Genomic DNA, 26,749 nt, shown 5'->3' on the forward strand with positions numbered 1-26,749 from the left:
TAATACAAATTGAGATTTAAAGAACACTATATCCAATCATAGCAAATACATATTTTCAAATGCATACGGAAAAATCACCTACAGAGATCATGTATTGAGCCATAAATAAGTTTCACCAATTTTAAACCAGGTATATCTAACCACAATGAAATTAAGTAAGAAATCAGCTTAAAACATTTACAACACATCACAAAAATCTCTATATATTTGGAAATTAAAGTGTCATGTATACAGAAGCATGGGTCAAAGAAGAAATTACAAAGCAGGGAGGCCTCCTCCTCCTTTCAAACAACTGTTACAGAGAAACACACCTACTCTGAGCATGAAAGCAGGGAAATTTGAGACAGCTCTGGGCACCAAACAGGCAAATTATTGAAACTCTGGCTGCTTCACTTGGAAGATGAGGGGATGGGGGCACATAGTACTTGTTAAGGAAGAGCTGTAATAGTTGGACCATCTTTTATGCCTTAGACCCTCCTGTAGCAGTCTACAAAAAATTAGGTCACAATAAAAATATCAAAAAGTTACATGAATGTTTATCAGATCTTTATAAGGGCAATAATCTTCTAAATGCCAAAGAAATAGAAGGTAAAGGTTCACACTTAAATACATAAACATTTAAAGTGCCAATAAGGTGAGAAAAAAAGAAAACCGTGTTAAAAAACAGCCTAAGAGAAATGTCTACAATAATTATGACCCACAATCAGATCACAGCTATTTGAAGAGCTAAAAAATAGACAAATGGATAGAACAGAAGCTCCTATATAAGAGCAAAAAATTTTTAAACAAACATACAGAAATCACCCTCAATATAAGAAAATATCAATATATAGAACACATCTCAGATATCAATTCACACCCATTAAATTGGAAATAGATATAAAGTAATACTTCTACAAACACAAACACCCTCTTAGCCACACCAAATTGGTGGTAATTCTTCAAAAGAATGATAATTTCTAGGATTTTACGCAAGTTGCAACATCTATCTGATACAACCTTCTCTCAGCACTTATCACACACTGTAATTATAGTTATAGATGCTTATTTTACATGCTTGTTTTCCCCACTTGATTGTATGTTTTAAAAGCAGAGACTGTTTTGATTACCAATATATCTCCAAAATTGAAAGTAAGTACTCTATAGATATATTTGCTCAATGTTACCATGGTTACAGTATAAATGGAGACAGGTAAACTGCTACAATAATTTGTAAAGCACTTTAATTCAAGGTCAAGAATCTGAGACAATGAATACATATACAGGGGTATTTTTAATGGTGATATTTATAGTTTCAAGAAATCTAGGGAAAATAAAAATCCATCAGGTAAATAATTAAGTAAATTGTGGTACAACCATATTTGACGGAATGTAATCTATTAGTATTTCAAAAATATGATTAATAGGTAAAATGCTTATGGCAATATTAATTTTTTTTTTAAAGCATGCTACAGATTGAATCCACTCCATGATTACAGACATAAAAATTACACAAGGACTTCCAGGTAAAAATTTCACAAATGTTAATATTGGCACTGCTAGAGCAAGAAAATAGAAATCCACATTACAATGAACAAATTAAATATAGTCACATCATAGAAACTATGCAAGAGTTAAAATGAATGACGCTCAGTTATACGTGCCAATATGGTTGACTGTCAAAAATATAGAAGGGAAAAAAGTCATGAAAGAATACCCAAGAACATGATTCCATTTATACAGAGTTCAAGAACATGAAATTAAAGTCTATTATTAAAGGGTATGTGAGGGTTCTTTAAAAAGTTCATGGGAAGATTTGTATTATCTTCTAATTCTATTTTTCTGTGAACTTTTTGAAGTTCCCTTGTATGTGATAAGGACTATTATGCATACGGACTATTCCACACACTGTAATAAATGCTAACAATGAATTAGACATAAAATTTAGGAGTTATCTGGGGCAGGTGAAAAAAGGCAAGGGGAGATACAGAAAATTAGGGGAAGTGATCTTGAAAAAATGAAATTTAAAAACACTGATTCACTGAAAATGTCTGATTTTTATTAATGTTGTTTAAGCAATACATACTTTTAAAGAAAGACTTACATTGAAATTTTTACATAAAAAATGGTGCTTTCATACTAATATAATTTGCCCAGCTTATTTTTCTAAATCTCCATTTTCATGTAAATTTTCTTCAAGTAGGGCACACATGCCTCATTATAAGTGATTGGCTAAACTGGGCGATGGCAACTTTTTTCCTAAACACCAGAAAGCAACTATTTTGGGATTTGCACACTACATGATCTCTGTTGCAACTCAACCCTGCCCATAGGACATAAGTAATCATAGATGATATGTAAAAGAATGGGAAAGGCCATGTTACAATAAAACTTTATTTACAAAATCAAATAATAGGCCAGATTTGACCTATGAGTCATTGTTTGCTGATTCCTACTCTGTGCTAAAGAATAAAATATTATCTAAACAAATCTGCATAACAGTCACATTCAAAAATGGAGGCTAGTATATAGCATAAACAAATATAATATATATACACACACTCATACACTCATGTGTACTTTACACCAGTATGGAGCATTCCACGGTATTATAAATAACAATTACTGCAAATATCTTTAAAGTTAAAATTTTGTTTATCAGAATATCAGAGCAGGAAAACATACAACTCACATCAGCCCCTCTCTATGTGTCAAGGGAAATTTACCAAGAAAAAAAAATTAAATTACCTTTATATAGCTTCTCTTCATATTGTTGGAAGTGAATTCTCCATCAGTCTCATGAGTTTCAGCATGTTTTGTAAGCAGATATTGGCTTCTCTTCATTCTAGACTTCCTTTGCAACGATGTTTGCATAGTGAATAGCCTTGGAAGACAGAGTATCTCCCTCCAGAGCAAAGGACAGGCATGCTAACTGATCATTATAAAAAACTCAGGTTTCCAAAGCTCTTATTTCCTCTCTGGTAATACAGCCCATTGATGTAAGTGGGAATGAATCTGAAACCATCTGTTTCACACGGTGGGAACTGAGAACTTGGGAAACTGACGTAAATATGCTGACACTCATGCTGTGTGCTATGCAAGATAATAAAGTCTCTGACCCAGGAATCTCCTGTCTTCTGCCAGCACCCATTAAAATGTGGCAGGCTAACTCGTTAGCTTGCAAATAGGGTAAAATCTCCGAACCTTCACAGTTCTTGACATATCTGCTCTTCTATAACTTTCTAATAATTAGTGTTATGTTATTGTAAATGTAAGAGGCAAATACACCAATCTCTGCTTTAAATTAGCCGTTCTCAAAGTATGATATGCAGAAACCCGAGGGGATAAGGGGAGGTCTAAGAGATACCTTCAGGGGATCCATAAACTTAAAGCTATTTCCATAATAATATTAGGATGTAAAATGCTTTCTCACTATGTTTAAACTTGTATGAATGGTACAAAAAGAAAAGTAGGTAAAATTGCTGGAGTCATAGCACCAGCTACGGAAGCAGCATCAAACCTCTACTAGTGAGTCATTACTAGTGGTCATTGCATTCTTTACTGCTATGTGCTCAAAGTAAAGAGAATGCCAGTTGCACTTTAAAATGTCCTTGAGAAAGAAGTAAAAATAATTCATTTTACTAAATCTTGACTCCTGAGTGCATGTCTTCTTAGTATTCTGAACAACTAAATGGGAAGTACACATAAAACAGTTCTGCTGCATACCAATGGTTGTCTCAAGGAAAAGCACATAAGCAAATCATTTGAGTTGCAAGCACTGGAATGGCCACTTTTTCATGGAACATCATTTTTACTTGAAACAACTGACAAATTAAGGTTATTGAAAACTGGGAATTTGACAAACATTTTCTCAAAAGTAAATGAAGTGAGCCTGTCACTTCAAGGAGAACAACTTGAAGTATTTGTTGCTAATGATTAAATTTGAGCTTTTGAACAAAATTTGGAATTTTGGAAAACTTGTATTTATCACCATGAGGATGACAGCTTGGCAATCCTTAAACACTTTTATGGTGAGATGAGTGGAATATTTAGAAAATGTGTGTGTGTGTGTGTGTGTGTGTGTGTGTGTGTGTGTGTGTGTGTGCGTGCGCGCGCGCTGAATAATGGAACGGATCAACATTTGGAAAATCTGCACAACTTGGAGAACTAATACTTGTGTGTGTGTGTGTGTGTGTGTGTGTGTGTGCATGCGTGCGCGCGCGCTGAATAATGGAACGGATCAACATTTGGAAAATCTGCACAACTTGGAGAACTAATACTTCCAAATCATCTGCGTGGGTAATATCCATTCAAAGTACCTGAAAACCAATGGACTTTAAGTATGAAAAGTTCACCAAAGGCTTCAGATTCCACACTATAACTAATATTTAAGAAACTAACACTATCAAATTTTAGTGTAATTTCAAAAGAAAAAAACCCACCATTATTTGAAAACACTATTTAAATATATCCTTCTTGTCCAATTATAAATCTACATTATGCTGAATTTTCTCCACACACTTAAACCAAAATATCATTGCAATCAATTGAATACAGAAGCAGATATGAGAATCCAACTATGTTCTATTAATGCAGACATTAAAGAAATCTGCGAAAATGTAAAACAATGCCAATACTCTTACATTTTTTTGGAGGGCTCTGGAAAATGTCCTTATTTTTGTTAAAAAATATTAATTATGTTAACAGGGTAACAGGTTGTTAAATAAACAAATATTTTAAAATATTCTTAGTTTAATTTCTAATATAGTAAATTTCAATAGACATAATCCAAATATAAACATTAAGTACCCCAAAGAGCTTAAAAATGTAAAGGGGTCCTAAGACCAAAAGTTTGAGAACCACTGGTTTACATACTTCTAAACGTATTTCTCTCCTCTATAAACTTCTTTAAAGATTAGTATATAGAGTACATTCCTTTGCCACTTCCCTTTCTAATGACATTAACTTAAAAGAATCAATTCCTGTTTGTAACTCCTCTGCTTTGTATCTTGATGGGTTTATCTAAAAGTTGTATGATCTTTTCATTTGTTTCAATCTTACTTTTAAGTAATATCTAATGAATATTATCTCATCTGAGAAATTTACTGTAATCTATTTTTTTAAATATCTTATCACCTTTTGGTCATTCAAGTCTGTATCTCATTTGATCACTACAGATCAATGTTGTTCAAGAGAGATAAAATAGGAGCCATAAACATAAATTTAAATTTTCTAAGAGCTGAATTAAAAAGTAAAAAGCAAATGGAGAAATTATTTTTAATAATATATTTTATTTAACTAAAGATATCTAAACTATTATCATTTCACATAAAAATTAATATAAAAATCTATTAAGATATTTTATATTCTTTTCTTTTATGCTAAGTTTTCAAAATTTAGTTGTAATTTTACACTTATAGCACATAATTCAGACTAGCCACATTTCAAGCACTCAAAAGCCACTCTATGGCCAGTGGCTAATACTTTGGTCAGCAAAGCTCAAGACAAAAGCAAAAATTATTCATTTTTAATTCTACATGACTTCTGATTTGAGCTTTAAACCTCAGTGACCATATCTTGTTACCTTTCTTATTCAGTTCTGATGTTTAATATTTCTCTTTTGTTGTGCTCCTTCATATATTCACTTAACATTTTATTTTCCAAATGGCAAATACTAAACTTAATATTCATTTCTTTCAGGGAAATTTATACTTTGGGAAATCTGTCATTTAAAATATAGAGTTCTGACCTTTTTGTGACAGTATTTTTTTCTAAAACTATAAGGACATATTCTGACCTTTCCATGTAAGGTAATTTCAAACTGTCCAAAGTCAGGACAAATGAAATCAAGAAAACAGAACTTGAAGTAAACATTGCAGGAAGAAGAAATATTCAGAGTAAAAATGGTTCATGAATTAGTTTGGTTCCTAAAGTAGACATACCACTAAAACATACAAAGTATTACAGCCTCCTTCATTCTCCTCCTCCAGTAACATGCCAACTGGTACTCTCTCGGGCACACCAAGAAACTATTTTTGAACAAGCTACATTTGAGCAGGTAGACCTTGACTTTTACATAATGTACACCAGACCCATCTTTAGAAAGAAGATGAACTTATTACTTATTTGTTGGAGCTGTTCCATTTATATTGATTCTACTTATACTCAAAGAACAATGTTTATGCATTTTTATTTCACTGCATTTTTGTCTATATTTATAAAAATGACTAATAATAGAAAACACAAAGTACCTATAATTATAAAAAGAAAAAAACTTTGGTCTCATATTTAATCCAGCTGAAACAAAGATAAGAATCTTCTGTTTTAATCATATACTACGTGGACTTATACCAGCAATAAAACACTGAACTGTGATTAAAAAGTTAAAAAACATATGCAAAATACTGGAAATGTTCATCAAATACTCCATCTAAAGCTATGGTGCAATGAGGAATTGTTTGCATTTCTTAACTTTCTGAGGATAAAACCTGCTTATTACAGAAGTCTATCATTCACGTTCTTTAGGAACACATTTTATTCAGAAGTAGAAAATGATTGTAGTAACTAAGGATCTCAAAATTGCAATTTATAATCCTAGTGTTTAGGGAAAATTATGGCAAAGCATACTGGAAACCTACAGATCTGGTTTCTAATATTGGTTCTATCTTTGATCTCATATAAACCTCATCTATCTCAGCTTGATCTAATACATGTGTAAAATGAAGATGAAATATAATTATTTCTACAGATCTAGAATTTCTTCAAATTTGGAAGGATTGTCCCTAATTATTATACATTATACTTCATTTTTATTCTTGATGTTTCCATCTAGTATGCTGAAAAGATCCACTGCTACAACATTCAGTTTTTTATAAATTTCTGAGGAGTGAGATGACATCTGGTTGGTAAATACTAGGAAGAAAAATCTAGGTATATTCTGCTCTGTTCTGTCACATTTTTCTCTCAGGAGCTAGAAGCCTCAGGAAATAAGAGGTCTCCACTGCCTCTCCAGGGACAGCCTAACCTGGTTTAGCACTGACTGTCACTATGGTTAGTGAGTAGATCCACTAAGCTTTCATAATGTAATTTATCAGTAATAAGGGTTTTGGTCCTCTGTCGCTCTTTGGTTTTAATTAATATGCTCAAACATAGGAAATGAAGAGAGATATCATTAATTGGGGGGTCTCTCAATGACCAACATTAAACTATTGATCAATATTACTTAGCAGTACTAAGATGAACTGAATTCTCAGAGAAGCTAAATTTAAACAACAGCACTGTATGACACCTAATATCAGATGCTCTTCCTATAAAAGTTAGGCAGGAAACAGTACCTTACAGTTATAGCTCCTAGGACTATAACTTTAGGAAGAGAGGCCAGATTCTTTATTACAAGAATGAATAATCTTCAGTTAGATTCAAGTCTTCTATTAGTCACACTTGAGAGTGATTCTTTAAAATTTAACCTAAGGCAATAAAAAAAAGAGTAGCTGTGTGATGGCCTTTATTTACTCACAATTAAGGGAATCATCTATGGAATTATGGCAGAACTAAACAACATCTAGGAAGAAAAACTCCTAGAAAATCTAAACAGCGTTGATTATCTCAGCTTTGGATCAGTAACCAGATTGACTAGGACAATCTGACCAAGGACGTTGTTTACTCTTCAATTAGAAGAGTGATTGAGTAGGAAGGGGAGACTAAAAGGTATAGGCAAATGTCTTATGATCCAAGAATAACCTAAAACGATCTTTTTATTTTAACGACTGTCACTAAGAGATCAGTGTAAAAATATTTACTAAGCACCTATTATGAATCAGAACCTTTGGTAGGTATTGGGGACACAGTGGTGAGCAAGACGCTGTCAATGTCCTTTTTAGAACTTATTGGTGTAATAGAGCAGTGGGGAAGACAGCAGTGCAGAGACAGAAATCATCATAAGAGCAAGTACTTAATTTTGGTACAACTTCAATGGCTCTTGTGCCTAGCCATTGACTATGTCATTCTACCTCATTTGTCTACACAGCTATAAGCTAGAAATGCTCATTTTTACAACTCCTTTGAGTACTATAATGTCCAACCATTAATTAAAGAAGGCTGTTAATTATTCAGAAAAGAATGAAAAGGAACAGTTAGAGATTTCCTTTTAACCACTAAGACATTAGGCTAGAACTTAGATCTAGTAAATCAAGTTTAATTTTGTTTCCATGAATTCTGCTAGAATACACTTTTCCCCAAACCTCTATAAGACAAGGAAAAACAACAGGCCAAACTGTGTATGAATTTTCAAGATTTTTCTTGAAAACAGAGATATTAAACCCTATATCAAAAACTCAGAGGTCTATTCAATGTGACCCTTTCAGAAAAAAACAAACTCAGAGGTCTAAAAACAATAACAAAAGATCAGATTGTTCTCTCTCCTCTGTTACTTTTGCTTGGAATAAGTCTCCTAAAGCCCCACCACTTCTGGTTTTAGTAATAAGACTAAATTAATTTCTTTTTTATTTTTATTTTTACTTATTTATTTGTTTGTTTATTTATTTATTTATTTTAAATTTTATTTTATTTTGTCAATATACAATGTGGTTGATTACTGTCGCGTGCACAGCTCCAAATTAGCCACTGATTTGTTACGGAGATTCTTCTCACATAAACAATGCTATGAAACACACTCTAGTGGATACAATATTAATTAATGATTAAGGATTCCCCTAAGCAGAAATACCTAATAAGGTTATAAATTAAAACAAACAAACAAACAAACAACAACTAACAACTATATCTACAAAGCTGAGGACCAACCCTGGAGGAATACAGTGACTGCACCAAGCCATTTCAAATAATACTCTTCAGTATCTTGATGCAAACCTCCCAAAACTTTTGGACAGAATGCAATTTTGAAGGAAAAAATTATATACTTATGGCATGACATAGAGAAGAAAAAAAAAAAAAAATCCCAGATGAATAAAGGAGAATAAAAATATCCCAAATTGGAAAAAGAAAAAATAAATCACTTGATAGCAGTTTTCCAAATTTAAAACAGGTCATACAAATTAGTAAAAAACACTAAAGCAAATAAATGAAAAAATTCTTCACAAAGAAATAGTTAATATGTGAAAGTTAATAGTTAAAAAAGAAAACACATATTAAAATAAGATCCTATAACTTGCACCCCAATTAGTAAAGATCAAACAAAAAACTGAAGGCATAGGTAAGATGCATTGAAACAGGCAATAACTGCAGGCATTACTGATGAAAATATAAAGTCAAAATCAATTTGTCAGAGGCTTAGCCCATGATTCATTAACTTATATAACTCTTCATTAAATAAATATCCCTAAGTATAGAAAAGGCTTCATGTAAAAAATTTTTTTAAATAGCATCATCATGAATAATGCAGTTTTAAAAAGTTAAAAAAGCATATTATAATATGTAGAACCACTAAACACACACACACACACACACACACACACACACACCCAATACCACCACCACGGTACAATCCAACCATCAAACCAGGGATTGAAATAACATTAGGAAATGCTTATGTCACAATGTTGAATAAAAAAAGCAAATATGAATTTACAATACAATACAGGATCACCACTGTATATAGAAAATCTGCACAGAAATCCAACTGAAAGATATCAATACATAGTAGTACCGAAACAATACAACATTGTTTATTGGGTGTGACGGTATAAAAAGATGCTACTTCATAGAGTGATAAGATTTATCACAGCCAACAACAGCCAACCAAGCTATCATTGCAAACCATGTATTTGATCAATTATCATCTGAGTAACTTCTACTTATTCACAAAATTTTAGAAATACTATTATCAAGAACTTACCACATGAGTAGTTTTTAGGGTACTGCCATCAAATCTGCATAAACTGGAGCTCTCTTCAAAGAAAACATCACATTCTTCTAACTCCTGTGCATTACAAGGAGGTTTTTCTTTATCTGGATTTGGATTCTTTGACCAGAAAAAAAAATTAATAAATAAGTAAAACAAACAAACAAAATGCAATAAGGAAAAGGATTTCTTCACCCTTAAAAATGTTAAAATTATAGCAATAATTAAAAACTAATTTCCGACCCATGACCAACAAAAACAGACACAGAAATGACAGAATGATAGAACTGGACATTAAAACAACTATTATAAATGTTCCATATACTCAAAGATGTAAAGAAAAACACAAACATGTTGAAAGAGAGAAAGAGAGAGCAATGGAAGTCATTAAAAAGAACCAAGTTGAACTTCTAGAAATGAACATAAAATATCTGAAATGGAAAACGATAAAGATGGTATTGACAGCCGATAGGCATTGCAGAAGAAAAGACCATTGAGCTTGAAACACAGCAATAAAGATACAAAGTTAAGCACAAAGACAAAAAGAAAAGCAAAATAAAGAAAAACAAAAAACCAGAAAACCCCCCAGAAACCCAGCGACCTGTGAAATAATATCAAATAGTCTAAGAGTCTAACATATGGGTAGAGAGCAGGAAGAATGGGAAAAAATCGTAAAGAAATAATGGCCTAAATTTTCAAATGTGATAAAAACTATAATCATATAGATTCAAGAATGTCAAAGAGCCCCAAACATAACAAACATTTTTTAAAAAAACAAAAATCACAGCAAGTCACATTATAATAAAATTGCTGAAAAGCTAACAAAGAGAAAATCTTAAAAGTGGTCAGAAGAGGAAAAAAACACTACACACAGAGAAACAAAGATACAAAAGACAGCAACTTCTCATCATAAACTATGCAAGCAAGAATATAATGGAGTGTATCTGATGTTCTAAAAGAAAAAAAAAACTGTCAACATTGAATTATATATGTAACAAAAATAACGTTGAAAAAAGTAGGAAAACAAATATTTTTCAGACAAACAAAAGCAGAGAGAATTCATCATGAGCGGACTTACACTATAAGAAATGCTAAAGTTTCTCAACCAGAAAAAAATGACATCAGATGGAAATTTGAATGGACCCAAAGGAATGCAGAACAGGAGACGGAAAATACGTGGGTAAATAAAAGACATTTATGCTGTATTTTTAATATCTTTAAAAGAGAACAGACTGACTAAAGCTAAAATAATAATGTATTATGAGGTTTATAACTAGAAATAAAATTTATGACAACAATACAAAGGATCAAGGAATAAAAATATATTGCAAAGTTCTTAAATTATAAATGAAGTAATATAACACTTTTTGAAGATAGATGGTGGTAAGTTAAAGATGTATACTGTAAACTCTGTAACAACCACTTAACACACACATATCCACCCAAACAAAAACACAGAGGAATAGCTAATAATATGCCAAAAACAGAAGTAAAATCAAAAAAGTAATTTTAATATGTTCCCTTGCTTAAATGCAAGGATCACTGTCTGGACTTATATCCCTCACAGAGTAACAAGATCACAAAAAATTAAGTGATAAATTATACATATACCTCCATATAACAGAAATACAATTCTACCACAACTGACCAAATGTGCACACACCTAGTTTGCCAAAATACACAGTAATGTTATTGAGAATTTAATAAAATGATCTGAGAGAGTCTATGAAACTAAATGGCTGAGAGTTCTAGGGAATCTTTGTAATCAAAATTTGTCCGTGTCCTAGCCAGGATATGGAGCCATCTAGTTGCTGCTGTTGGCTCCAGTCTAAATATCAGTGGGAACAATTATGGTTGCTGTGGCTGGCTGAAAAGGCAATTCCAGCAATCTCATGGTTTATCAGTGCCATTTTGTCACAGTGACTCATGGGGAAACACACACACACACACACACACACACACACACACACACACACACACAGCAGAAAACAGAAGGCACCCTCCACATTCCTCCCCCCTTCCATCTTCCAATTATCCTTATAATAGGAGGAGATAGGAAGGCAAAAATTAGAAACAGGAGGGCAAAAATTAAAAGTTCAGAACTATCAAAGCAGTCAGTACTTAAAAAAACAAGAGTACAGAGAAAAGGGAATAGTAGAGAAGAGAGCCAAACACCCTGCTGCTTTACAAAAGATATTCACTAATTTCCAAGCTGAGTTGAAAAAGACAAGCAGAAAGCAACAGATTAAGGGGCTAAAAAGCTGAGTTTGGGTATCTTCAAAGTTCTTGGGAGACAGAAATCAGAGTTCAGTGTCCACACAGGAGAAGCCCTGGTAAACATCCTAGGTGTTCAGTTGAGGTATATGAAAAGTGTTGCCCTAGGAGTAAGAACAAATAAGGAATAAATCAGCCACATAAAAGACTGAACTCCAGCATCAAATCAAATCAAATCAATCCTTAATGGAATTAAGATAGGATGAAAATTTGGAGAATGCAGCTAAAGTAGTGTCTAGAAGGAAATGTATAGCATTAAAAGCTTTCATTAGAAAAGAAAGCTCAAAATTCAACCATCTAACCTACAAAATAGAAAAGAACAAAATAAATCCAAAGTAGAAAATAGAAAACAAAATAATTCCAAAGTAGGCAAAAGCAAGAATATAATATGTAATAACAGAAATGGAGAAATTAAAAACTGAAAAAGAGTCAATGAAATAGAAGCCCCAAATAGTCCTATTAAAGAAACTAAATTCACACTTAATTAAAAACCTTTGAAAAAAGAAACCTCCAGAACCAGATGCTTTCACTAACAAACTCTTATCAAACATTTAAAGAAGACATAACATTAATTCTATACAATCTCTTCCAGAAATAGAAGAGGGGACATTTCCCTAATCATTTTATGAAGTCAGCATTACCCAGATACCAAAACTGGATAAAGATGGTAAAAAGCAAAACAAAACAAAAAAACTATCCAATATAACTCACAAACAGATGCAAAATCCTCAACAAAACTTTAGCAAATCAAACCCAGCAATACGTAAAAAAGAGTGGAGTTTATCCCACCAATGCAGAAAATTCTATAGCCATTCATAACAAAAACTCTCAGCACACTTAGAAGGAAACTTCTCCATTTGATAAAAAGAATCTATCACACTTAACAGTGAAATATTCAATTCTTTCCCCAAAGATCACAAATAAGGCAAGAATGTCTGCTTTTACTATTCATCATTTCTATTAAACGGTGTAGTAGAGGTAATAACTTCAATAAGGCAAATATAAAGATTTGAAAAACACAAGACTGTCTTCAATTGCAAATGACATGACTATGTTTGTCTTTTCAAAATGTAGCAAACCCACTGGTATTCAGGCATCGCTTTCTCATAAATACTAATATTCATTTGAAACAATCAAGTTTTTAAAAAACATTGTTTTTATGTAGTTGTTTATTTTTGTCCTTCAAGTGCCTATTTTATTTTTAATTGAAACATAATTGATTGTACATATCTGTGGGGTACATAGTTTAATATTAATACCCATGTGCAATAAGTGATGCTGAAATCAGAATAATTAGTATATCCAACATTATACAATGTAATCACTTTTTGTGAACCTTTGCCAATTTACAATTTAAGTTTATAAAGTAGTTAGCAGCAATTATCTACAATCTCAAAACTAGGCTTCAGTACTATCATATCCTGTTGGGAAAATGGAACAATTTGGTCAGGCTCCCCTCACCTCGGAGCCGGTTCAGGGTGGTTTGGTAACATTGTGTGTGTGGGTGGATCAAGTGCGCCTGTATGGCAGCGCCGCTTTGGCTGGTGTTTTCCTGCTTCAGGTGTCTGCCCTGCGCAGCCATGTTTTTCCAGACCAGCAACTTCCAAGGACCATGTGGCCGGTTACCTAGCTCACAGACCTGCATGAAGGAGACTGGTGACCCAGCCTGGCATGGAAGGGTCTGGTGACCCAGCCTGGCCTGTGAAGGGTTGTGACCCACTCTGTGAATGGGCGTGAGGGGTCTGGGAGCTCGAGACCCAGCCCTAGCTCAACCATCAGCCCAGTCGGTGCAGGATTACCAGCAGGTAAAAGAGCCACAACAACTAGCGTGGTCGCCTAGTTTTACAAATGGTATCATGAACAGGATTAAGAGCTAGACAATTGGTGCTGTGAGCAGGATTCATGACATCAGCCTTAACCTCGCGGTAGCCCTTGTCCTAGCCAGACAAATTGGCGTAGTCTGGCAGAATTATGCCACACTTGGCATAGCCTGCGACAGGACTCTGAGCAGATACAGGAGCCAAAAGCCCTTGGAAGAAGGAGGAAATGTGGATATTTGTGAATATGCTGTGCTCTATGGCCATCTTTCTGTTGACCGGGACCTGGTTGCTGCACAGTGTACTGCAAGGCAGCATAGACCAGGTATTATGGCAGAAAACCCCTTGGGAGAGGGAAGAAATGTGGCTGTCTTTGAACATGTGGTGCCTGGTGGCCACTTTTCTGCTGACCAGAACCTGGGTTTTGCCCACTGTGCTGCAAACTGATCGAGAGCTGAAGCGGAAAGCAGAGTTGTTGGCAGATGATGTGCAGCTACTGGCAGATTCAAGGCAGAAAGCCAGAGTCGTTGGAAGCACGGATAGATATACTAGAGGATGATGTGCGGTGACTGGCCACTCCTGCCCCTCGCACCAGGGAAGACGATCAACCCAGTGGTGAGTTGGAGGAAACTGTGCATCTCCAGGCATGACCTGTTGTGCACGAGAAATTGAGGCATGAGCAGCCTATGGGACCAGACAGACAACTGGTGGGCGATCCACAGGTGACCCAGTTAACTACCTATGTCCCCTATACCTAGGTTGAACTGGTTCACTTGGGGAGACAGTTCAAGCAGAAACATGGGGAGACCCTGGCTACTTGGCTGTTGCGGTTACGAGAGCTAGGGGTGGATAGTGTAATGTGCTCTGGTGCGGATGTGGAGAAATTGGCCTCCATCACCATGCACCCGTCCCTGAGACAATGGCTGCAAAACAGCCACAGATATGCACCTGGACGAGGTAATCATTCCTTGATGGACTGGGTGAATGCGGCTGCCCAAATCGTGTGGGCAAATGCTGGAGAACTAGCCAAGGTTGTTAGCAAATGGCAAACGTATGCTGAGCTGGTCCAAATCATTCGAGAGCTGGGGATGCGGCAATCCACGTTTAATGTGAACACTCATGGCCCAGACGATGAAAACTTTACAGGCAGCATGAGAGACACAGTGCTGCAAAATGCCCCATCAATGTCCTCTGGGTCACTGATGGCCATACTGGACCCATACATTTATTGTCCTATACATAAGGTAACAACCATGATAGCAAGCTTGGGGTGAAGTAGAGGATAGCAGACAAGTAAAAGGGGTCCAAAAGGTGGCTAAGACCAACCCCCCAAGAAATACTCGGGATTTTATCCCAAAGGGACCAAGCAAGACTAGCCGAAAGCAGATGTGGCTTGATTTGCTTGCAGCAGGGGTTGATAAAAAGAAAATTGACTGGCAGCCAAATGCAGTCTTGTTTGCCTTGTGGCAGCAATTGCGCCCTGAACAACGTTTAACCAAACGTCAGCAAACAGGTAGCAAGGTACGCTCAGTGGATTTAAAAGACTTTTTGGTTGCTCCCAAGGAGGCAGATGAACTGTTCTATTCTGATTAGGGAGCAAGCCAAGGTACTCATCTTTTGGGGGCAGGCGAGGACTGGAGGCCTCATGTTGAATTGGCAATACATCAGTTGAGGACAAATGCGCAGCGTGTTTTGGCATTGATCGATGCAGGTGCAGAATGTAGCCTGATATATGGCAATCCAGATAAGTTTCCAGGGCCACAGTTCATACAGATGGCTATGGGGGACATACAACTGAGGTCAAAACTGTATCATTGCCATTGGGCATAGGAAGATTACCTCCTTGTGTGTATACTGTATATATATCTCCTATAGCTGAATACATCTTGGGTATGGATGTACTTTATGGTTTGCACCTGCAAACAACAGAGAATTTCGGCTGTGAATACGGACAGTAAAGCCTGTGTTACGAGGATATGCTAAACATGACCCACAGGTGTTACCCAAGACAAGACATGTGGTGAATATAAAGCAGTATCACCTACCAGGAGGATATGCAGAGTTAAGTGCTACTATATTGGAATTAGAGAAAGTTGGCATTATTTATCTAGCTCAGAGACCATTTAATGCTCTGGTATGGCCAGTTAAAAAGCCTGATGGTACCTGGAGAATGACTGTAGATTATCGAGAACTGAACAAAGTAGTGCCTCCTTTGCATGCAGCTGTGCCTTTAGTTCATGACTTGATGGATCAGCTGACAACTCAGCTGGGGACTTATCATTACGTACTGGACCTTGCAAATGCTTTTTTTTCCATTCCAATCTCGGCTGATAGCCAAGGTCAGTTTGCCTTCATGTGGGAAGGAAAAGAGTGGACCTTTCAAGTATTGCACCAAGGTTATCTGCACAGCTCAATCATCTGTCATGGTTTGGTGGCTTGGGACCTAGTCAAGTGGACTAGGCCCAGCACAGTTACAATGTTTCACTACATTGATGTGTTATTAACCTCTGATTCTCTTGCAGATTTAACCCAGGCAGCTCCAATGCTGCTAAGTCATTTGGAACAATGTGGTTGGGCCATGAACGCAGCCAAAGTGCAAGCACCTAGGCTGTCAGTCAAATTCCTGGGAGTGGTCTGGTCGGGTAAGACGAGGGTCATCCCAGAAGCTATTATAGATAAGATACAGGCATACCCTTTACCGACAACAGTAGCTCAGCTACAGACATATTTGGGACTTTTGGGGTGTTGGAGAGCTTTCGCACCCCATATGGCCCAAATGGCACACCCACTATATACATTGACAAAGAAAGGAGCCCTCTGGAATTGGACTGAGGAAGTAAAACAAGCTAATTGGCCTACAAAAGGCAATACAGCAAGTACAAGCTTTACAAGTGGCTGGCCCACTAAGCCGTTTGAGTTAGAAGTACATATAACCCAGGGGTTTGGATGGGGTTTGTGGCAGAGATAAGACAGATTCCACACACCTGTAGGATTCTGGTCTCAGCTCTGGAAGGGTACTGAAGTGCACTACACCCTAATAGAAAAGCAGTTAGCAGCTGTGTATTCTGCCTTGATAGCCACTGAAGCTATCACAGGAACTGCTGAAGTCCTAGTAAGGATGACATACCCCATAAAAGGTTGGCTGTGAATGTAGGCAACCAACCCTAAAACGGTTGTAGCTCAGACTCCCACTCTGTGTAAATGGGGAGCATATACAGAACAAAGGAGCACTGTGTAGAGAATTCTTAAAGCAAATGTACTTCACAAGGCCTGGTTTTCCAAAGCCTTGCAATTTCAAATATTGACCTTGAGGAGGACTAGAAATTTTCCTTAGGCTATAAAGTCTCTGGTGTAAGATAAAGATTTGTGGCACAGCAAGGTTGCTGGCTCAAGGACAGACTAGTTACTGATTGAAATGTAGGGCCAAGCCCGTGGCACACTCGGGAGAGTGCGGCACTGGGAGCGCGGCGACGCTCCTGCTGCGGGTTCGGATCCTATATAGGTTTGACCACTGCACTCACTGGCTGAGTGCCGGTCACGAAAAAGACAAAAAAAAAGAAATGTAAAGATACTGGAGAATTGCTTGAGGGAGAACGAATGTTTGCTAAGATCAAGCTTTTGTTGATAGGACAACTTAATTGCCTTACTGGAATGTCATCTGGCTTGTTTCACTGAAAGTTACCAGCCTATATTGTTAAACTATATGTTCTCTTCCTGTAACTTCCTGGTCTGGAGAACAAATGCAGGAAGAGAACTCCAATTCGGGGTTCATTTCCCAAGGAAAGGATGCCTCTTGCTTGAGGGTTCCGGGGAAGTTAACCACTTTCGGGCTTCTCACTGCTCAGAAGAGATGGGCTTTGAGTAATCCTTTGCAGCTCCATCACCCAGGGGAAGTGGGATGACAAATCCGTGGGGGGCAAAGCAACAGCATTGTGTCAACAAGTCCTCCGTCCAAAAGTTGCAAACTGTGCTAGGCCCAGTAGAGGTTGTGGAGGAAACTTTGACACAACCGTTACCCATGGAGGTGGAGGCTACACCTTTCTATGAGGGACAGGGACCTATCACAGAGCAAGCTTGGTATACAAATGGCTCTAGCATGGGACCTTCAGCATCGTGGGCAGTGGTTGCTGTCCAACCCTTAACAGATACCATGTGGTATGAAAATGGTACAGGGAAAGGCAGTCAATGGGCTGACCTGAGAGCAGTATGGATGTGATAAAAAATGAGCCTGGGCCATTAACCATCTGTACTGACAGCTGGGCTGTGTACAAAGGTTTAACCCTTTGGATTTCTACTTGGAAGTATCAATGGTGGATGGTAGGCCACCATCCCCTCTGGGGACAAGCCATGTGGCAAGAGTTATGGGAATTGGGGCATGAGAAAGAAATAACTCTTTTCCATGTCACATGACATTTCCCCTTAGCCAGTCCAGGAAATGATGAAGCCAATGCCTTGGCTAAGGTAAGATGGCTGGAGAGAGACTGAGCTACTGATGTAGCCCAGTGGTTACACTGACGAATGCAGCATGCTGGCAGTAAAACCACGTGGATGGCAGCTCAAAGATGGGCCCTACCTATAAAATGGGAAGATGTAGTGAATGCCTGTTGTGCTTGTCCTGTATGTGCTCAAGAGAGTCCACACCCCCAAGGGATGCCCCATACGGATGGGCAAATAACTCAAGGAAGGGTGCCCCTGACTCGATGACAAGTGGACTTTGTCAGACCACTGTCAAGGTCAGAGAATTTCAGATACATCTTCACAGCTGTTGATACAGCTAGTGGTCTTTCGTTTGTATGGCCGTGTAAGGCCCCAGACAGATAAACACCGTGAAGGCACTGAATAGTCTTACTGCTATGTATGGCCAGCCTACAGTTATAAAAAGTGATAATGGAACCCACTTTACTGGACATAGGGTTCAGAGGTGGGCATCCCAGTTGTCCATTCAGTGGAAGTTATATGTGCCATATCATCCCTAGGCAGCAAGAACGATTGAATGGTACAATGGCCTTTTAAAAAACGGACTAAGGCTATCTACCCAACCCCCATCCCTGAAGGGGTAGACATGGCGATTATGGCCAACAGAATTCTAAATGAGACCCAACAAGGGTGGAGCCTCTCCAGTGGAAGCTCTGTTGCATAGGGCTGCAGCACCTATACAACTGCAAATCACCACTAACAATAAGCTTTTGGATATGGTAAGAATGGAAATATTCTCTTACTGGCCCCAACCTGTTTGCAACAGGAACAGACAGTACAATGGGAATGGCCTTGGAGAATGAAAGCCCCCTATATAAGCTGGGTAGGTTTAATAGGGCCTTGGGGAAAAGGATTAGAGGAAGGCTTGAAAGTTTCACCTTGGGTGACAAGTACCTGGCCTCCTCAAGTAAAGGTGACATGGCCTGGAACAGATAAGCACTCTATTCTAAAGGGCACATTTGTATTAGCATTATGGCCAATTATGAGTTCCCCTATACTGTTACATGTAGAATCTACAGATCCAACAGTGTTAGCAGATAAAGTATGGTATCATAAGCCAGGTAAGACACCTACTCCTGCAACCATCCTTTCTCAGGATGGCAAACTGGCATGTATCTTACCAGAGGGGCAAGAACTTCCCCTATTGGTACCAATAACTCTTCTGTCTTTTCGCCCATAGTGTTCTGGCTGCAGGCACTGCACCAGAGTCGTGTGATCAACATGCAGGCCTACCGAATATGCGTTGAACTGCCCATCAGTAGGACTGCAGGATTTGCATGGAGGATCACACCAATGGTGACTACTAACTGGACATATGAAGCTAACAGTTAAAAGGACAGAACTGCAAGCCTTAAGGCATATTGAACGGACAAAGGTTATGTAAATGTAAGGGTCACTTATCCTCACTAAGGGAACACTGCAGAAGATTCTGAATGTGTAGACTGTATGGCAAGGGGCCCTGAAGGGGTGGATTGTTGGGAAAATTGAACAATTTGGTCAGGCTCCCTTCGCCTCTGAGCTGGTTCAGCGTGGTTCGGTAACATTGTGTGTGTGGGTGGAGTAAGTCACCTGCATGGTGGCACGGCTTTGGCTGGTGTTTTATTGCCTAGGGTGCCCGCCCTGCGCAGCCATATTTTTCCAGACCTGCAGCTTCCAAGGACCATGTGGCCGGTTACTTAGCTCATAGAGCTGTGTGAAGGCATCTGGTGACCCAGCCTGGCGAAGGCATCTGGTGACCCAGCCTGGCGTGGAGGGGTCTGTTGACCCAGCCTGGCAGGTCAAGGGTTTGTGACACATTCTGTGAATGGGCTTGAGGGGTCTGGGAACTCCAGACCCAGCCCTAGCTCAACTATCGGCCCAGTCGGTGCAGTATTACCGACAGGTTAAAGAGCCGCAACAACTAGCATGGTTGCCTAGTTTTACAATTGGCGTCATGAACAGGATTAAGAGCTAGACAACTGGCACTGTGAGCAGGATTTATGACATCAGCCTTAGCCTCACAGTAGCCCTTGTTGCAGCCAGACATATCCCCAGAGCCCATCATAATACTTGCTGAAAACAGGCAATGTGGTCTCTATGGCTTATCGAAAACAGGGATATGAATAAGAGTTCTGTAGTCCTACCTATGAATTCCAGTGATTACTGAAATTTTCAACTACTGCTGACAAACATGAAACTTGGTTTCTCTATTTTGGCAATGTTTCTTTCTGACAGAGAGATTAACTTTCAATATTCTAATCTTTCTTTTCCACCTTAGAATGCAACTAACCCTACAATATAATTCTTCATACAGTCTTCCTCATCACTATAATTCAAGATGACAATAAATCAGACATTTTACATATGCTGATATAATTTTTAGTAAATAAACACATAACTGAAAATCTGATGTACTGCTCAATTTCGTGTCAACTTCAACATGATTTCCATTCTTTTGGGTATATACCCAGCAGAGGGATTGTTTGATCGAATGGCAGTTCTCTTTGTACTTGTTTGAGGAACGTCCATACCATTCTCCATAATGGTTGCACTAATATGCAATCCCACCAACAGTGTAGGAGAGTTCCCCTTCCTCCACATGCCCGCTAGCACTTGTTATTCTCTGTCTTTCTGATAACAGCTAGTCTAACTGGGGTGAGATGATACCTCAGTGTGGTTTTGATTTGCATTTCCCTTATGCTGAGTGATGTTGCACATTTTTTCACGTGCCTGCTGGCCATCTGTATAGGTTCCTTTCAGAAATGCCTATTCAGCTCCTTTGCCCATTTTTTAATAGGGTTACTTGTTTTTTTACTGTTAAGTTGTTTAAGTTCCCTGTATAGTCTAGATATTAATCCCTTGTAGGATGCATGGTTTGCAAATATTTTCTCCCATTCTGTAGGTTGTTTTTTTGCTCTGTTAATTGTTTCTTTTGCTGTGCTTTTAGTTTGAAGCTTTTTAATTTGATATAATCCCATTTGTTTATTTTTCCTTTTACTGCCTAGGTTTTCGAGTCTTATTCATAAAGTCTTTGCCAAGTCCTACTTCCCAAAGTGTTTCCCCTATGTTTTATTTTAGTAGTTTTAAAGTCCCAGGTTTTATATTTAAGTCTTTAACCCATTTTGAGTTGATTTTGGTATATGGTGAGAGATACAGGTTTAGTTTCATTCTTCTACATATGGATGTCCAGTTTTCCCAGCATCATTTACTGAAGAAGCAGTCTTTTCCCCAGTGTATATTCTTGGTGCCTTTGTCAAAGATCAGTTGGCTGTACAGTTTGTGGGTTGATTTCTGAGTTCTTTATTCTGTTCCATTGGTCTGAGTTTCTGTTTTTATGCCAGTACCATGCTGTTTTGGTTACTACAGTTTTGTAGTATAATTTGAGATCAGGTAGTGTAATGCCTCCTGCTTTATTTTTTTTGCTCAGGATTGCTTTGGCTATTTGAAGTCTTTTGTTGTTCCATATGAATGTTAGGATTTTTTTTTTTTCTATTTCAGTGAAGAATGTCATTGGTATTTTGATAGGGATGGCATTGGATCTATAGATTGCTTTGGGTAGTATGGACATTTTCACAATGTTAATTCTTCCAATCCATGAACATGGAATATCTTTCTACCTTTTCTATACTCTTTAATCTTTTTAGTGGTGATCTGTAGTCCTCATTCTAAATGTGCATCGACAGACAACTGGATAAGGAAAATGTAGTATATATACTCAATGTAATACTAACTCTGCCATAAAAAAGAATGGTATTCTGCCATTAGCAGCAACATGAATAAACTTAAAGAAAATTACGTTAAGTGCAATAAACCAGGCAAAGAGAAATATTGCATGTCCTCACTCACAAGTGGGAGCTAAAAAAATTAAAAATTAAAATTAAAAAAAAGAAGAAAGAAAGATACAACAATCACAATAATATGCTGAACTTTCAAAAGGACAGAACAGAACTGACATTACCACAGATGGCAAAGGGGGAGGTTAGTGAGAAATTGGTAAAAGGTCACAAAAATGATTTCATTGTGTAATGCTGAATATACTAATTATCTTGATTTGAGCATCACATATTGCACACAGGCGCTCATATTCAACACTGTACCCTACAGATAGGTACAACCAATTATCTTTCAATTAAAAATAAAAATTGTCCAAATACAGTGGTTTAAAAATTATGAGAAAAGCCATATGCAGGGGAAAAAAAAATTCTTAACATAACCCTGCAAATCATTAGTGGGGACATATTCATCCTCATGGTTGAGTACTGTCTTGTCACTGTCATCAATACAATGAATTACTTTATTAGTAAAAATAACAACTATATATGATATAGATATATATATACTTACAATACTCTAATATCACCGAGGAGATTTCAATGATGATAAGTAGATTACTAACAAATAGACTATAAAATTATAATTTTTGTCTCTACCAACCTTGGTCAGTTGATTCTTCTAGAGAATATATATTATACATAAACTCATGCACACACACATACATATATACATACACACATACACATCCTACACAATATGCCTACACATATATGTATATATTTACATAGTGTAAAAAATGAGTATTGAATTTTAAGCCATATTCAAACATCAGTCAAGGTCAGTAGTAACTGTACCTGTGTCTTTTACATGAAGAAAGCAAAAACATGTTTGAAAACATGGCATAATCTTCACATAACATACTTTTGGGTCCTTGGAAAGTCACAGTACTATTGCAATTGCTTACCAGTTCTTCAGAGGTTAAATGCATCAAACGTTCAGCTATTGCAGCACATTGGGCTGAGTCTCTTATAAGTTCTCCTTGTTTATCACCAACTACCAGCTCTGGCCATGGCAGTCCTTCATTCTTCTTAATCAAAGAAATCTCCAAGCTGAAGTTTAAGTGGGGAAAATTATGTTACATTAAGTAACTACATGAATTATATAGTCAATAACAAACAGAAGACTCTTCTACAGAAATTATCCCTCAGAAGTCCAGAGAATGTTTTACCAAAAATCTTGTTCATTTTAGTTTTGCATTTGATGAAAAACCTATAATCTAAGGGTAAGTAATTTAGTTTTAATAAACAAACAATCAAGCACCACTGGAAATGATACATCAGATGGACTGAAGAGGGAAGTTTTAGAGTGAGACCACCCAGAAAGTATAGTAGTGCAGGTGTGCACTGTGTTCCTGAACTTAAGTAACAAGAAATGCAAGCAGGATGGATGTATGAGACATCTGGGGAATAGGGCTGGGGGTGGGCATTTAAAACAAATTGGAAAGAGCCTGTACCTAAAGAGTACCTCTTTGTGTGTGGAACAATTACTTTGTTTTCACAAACTAATAGCCATGATATATGATTATTAATCTAATGATTGGGCAGGTTATATCAATGCAAATGTTAATTTTTAAAATACAGATTTAAAGAATTCAAAAAATGTAGAAATTAGGAAAAAATTAAACATGGTAATACAGGAAAAAAAATGTTACTTGGTCTCCATTAATTTATTTAAAAGCTAATTTGTACATTTATGCCATTAAACAAAAGTTCCAAATGCACTAAAAAGGACCTGTTAGGGAACACTGAAAGACTGATGGAGCAGGAAAGGGAAAGAGACCTGAGTCAGGGTAGACTACAGACACAAGAGAATAGGGAAGTTGGCCCGTGCTCCTGTGGAACAGACGGAAAAGTGGGGTGATGGCAACTATTCCACAGCAAAGCACCTTTTCCATCTGCCATCTTTGGTACATGTGCACCACACTAACCCATGCCCTGGAACAACTGCAAGCAAATAACTGCAACAAAACAATAATAACTATTATCATAATTACCAAATAGAACATGTAAACTTAACAGCTCTTCTTTTTCAAGGCTGTTATTATCACCACCTCATGAACTAATTACAGCATTTAAAAATTTTCTGAAACTACTTATTTTCAGAGACTATTCAAAATAATATCATTTTTATGTAATGAGTTCCTATTATTAGCACTGAAAATTACCACACTATCAGTAATGACCAGATTTAGTTATACTTTCCAAGGAAAATGTTAATCTTGATAATAATAATGATGATGAAGATTCATAATAATAACAACATATATAACAATAATAATAATAATAATGATGAGAGCAGATTATATTTACCTAATGCTTACCATATGCCAGGTGCTGTCTTAAGTTCTTTACATGTTTTAACTTATTACTCTACATGTTTTAACTCATTTATTGCCCACGAAAACCAAATAAAGTACTTTTATCATCTCTATTATACAAGTAAGAAAAAAAGCACCAAGAGATTAAGTAACTTGCCAAGGTCACAAGCTAGTAAAGCAGTGTGGCTCCAAGTCCATGTTCTTCACTACTGCACTATTCTGTCTCTCTGAAAAAATATATGTAAATAACTATTAAAGGACTTTTACCTAGGGACCAAAATGTATAAATACTATTCTTAGTTACTACCTAAAGAGGTTTGAAAGAGTTCATAAATCTCAGTTACAAAGAATTTCCAAACCATCATTAAATTAAACACCTAGTCAATCCAACTCTTTTAGCATGACTGCATTTCTACATTTTAAAACTAGTATCCTATCCTACCATCCCAGCAAAAAGGATCATACAACAATAATCTACAGACGAGTTAACACATCCAAAGTGACAGAGAACATTAACTATTTGAAAATGAGAGAGACGAATAATTTAATCAAGTACAGGAAATGAGTTTTTAAACCAATGATACCACCTACATCTCATTATAATTATCTTCTGCAACACAAAATAGTATCAAACACCTCGAATTTAGTAGGAAAACAATACTGGTCTATGTTCATATACTGAATGCTGAAATTATTTTCATGAAATCCAGCTACTCCTCTAGACATTTACTGGTGTCATGTTTGATGATCTACATTGAACGACATGAACAATATGAACGATGTGCTCTAGGTGGTTTGCCAAGTTACAAATGCCACCCATAAGTCTTCCACATACACACAAATGATTAGATAGAACATGTGGAGATATAAAATATTTTTAAAAGAACCTGTCAGATAAATTGGCTCTGATATACTAAAAAGTGTAACCAAGTCACCAAATGTCTCCATTAATAAACTAAATTCGGGATACCTCCTTTTAAAACTGAAAAGTTTCACTAAACTAAATATACATTTCTTAGACTCCCATGATTTAGACTCTTATCAGACTCACATGGATTATATACTACTAATCAAGAACTATAGTTCGTCTAAAAATAAGTAATTTATCCTTTATGCAACACTAACTGAAATCAGAAGATTTAGGTATATTTTAAACCAACCAAATATCCATTTCTGACCAAATTTGACCATTTAAAAAATTAAGTGCCTAGTACTATTCACTAATCTGTAACCGTTCAATAATTATTGAGATGATCTATAGTGAAAGAAAGTCAATGTATCAATCCAAATGATTGGGGTGAAGTATATAGTATAATAGATTTGCAAAGAGGCATGGTAGTAGGGACAGAGGATTACAGTTTTATAAGATGGTTAACTTTGTTCATCTTTTTAAACAATACTCTTACTCCATTTATTGAGGTGTAATATATAAACAAAATTCGCAGCTCTTAAGTGTAGATTTCACTGAATTTGATAAATGCATACACTTGTGTAACCCACTGAAGATACTGAACATTCCCACCATCCAAGGAATTCTCTTATACCCTTTTCCAGTTAATCTCCCTAATACCCTAAAGGTAACCACTGTTCTGATTTTTATCACCACAGATTAGTTTTGCCAGTTCTAGAACTCCATAAATGTAAAATCATAGAGCGTGTACATTTTTTTTTTGTCTCTAGCTTCTTTCACTCCACATTTTTAATTCACTCATATTGCTGTGTTTATCAGTAATTTTTCTTTTCTATTGCAGAGTAATATTCCATTGTATGACTATACTACATGTATTTATCCATTCACCTTTTCATGAACATTAGAGTTGTTTCTAGCATCTGGCTTTTATAGTAAAGCTGCTATGAATATACTTCCATAAAATTTCTTTTGGCTTTGTTTTGTTTTTTAACATGTTTTTATTTCTCTTGGGTAAACGTGTAGTAAAATTGCTGTAAAAACGTAGGCACATGTTTAACTTGATAAGAAACTGCTAAACAATCTGCCAAAGTGATTGTATGATTTTACGCTCACACCAGCAATGCACAAATTGGTGGTATTCCACATCTTCATCAATACTTGAAACTGCCCATCGTTTTAAACATGCATTGGCATTTCATCCTGGCTTTAATTTCTTTACTGATTAATGAGATCACTTTTTCATGTGCTTACTAGCCATTCAGGTATCTTCTACAGTGATGTTTCTATTCAAATCATTTGACCAT

General features: G+C 36.6%; 1 protein-coding gene across 1 annotated transcript in view; it reads right to left on the bottom strand.

Annotated features, from left to right (window-relative positions):
* The window catches only part of NUDCD1 (NudC domain containing 1), a 75,783-nt gene that overhangs the window by 12,982 nt on the left and 36,052 nt on the right, over positions 1 to 26,749 (bottom strand). The window contains exons 7-8 of the mRNA XM_063079740.1: positions 23,123 to 23,267; positions 9,833 to 9,958 (exon numbers count right to left, since the gene is read on the bottom strand). Of these exons, the coding sequence (XP_062935810.1) occupies positions 9,833 to 9,958; positions 23,123 to 23,267 (271 nt within the window). The remainder of the gene's footprint in view (positions 1 to 9,832; positions 9,959 to 23,122; positions 23,268 to 26,749) is intronic.

Source organism: Cynocephalus volans, chromosome 15 (genome assembly GCF_027409185.1).
Source record: "Cynocephalus volans isolate mCynVol1 chromosome 15, mCynVol1.pri, whole genome shotgun sequence".
In the NCBI taxonomy this organism is placed as follows: domain Eukaryota; kingdom Metazoa; phylum Chordata; class Mammalia; order Dermoptera; family Cynocephalidae; genus Cynocephalus; species Cynocephalus volans.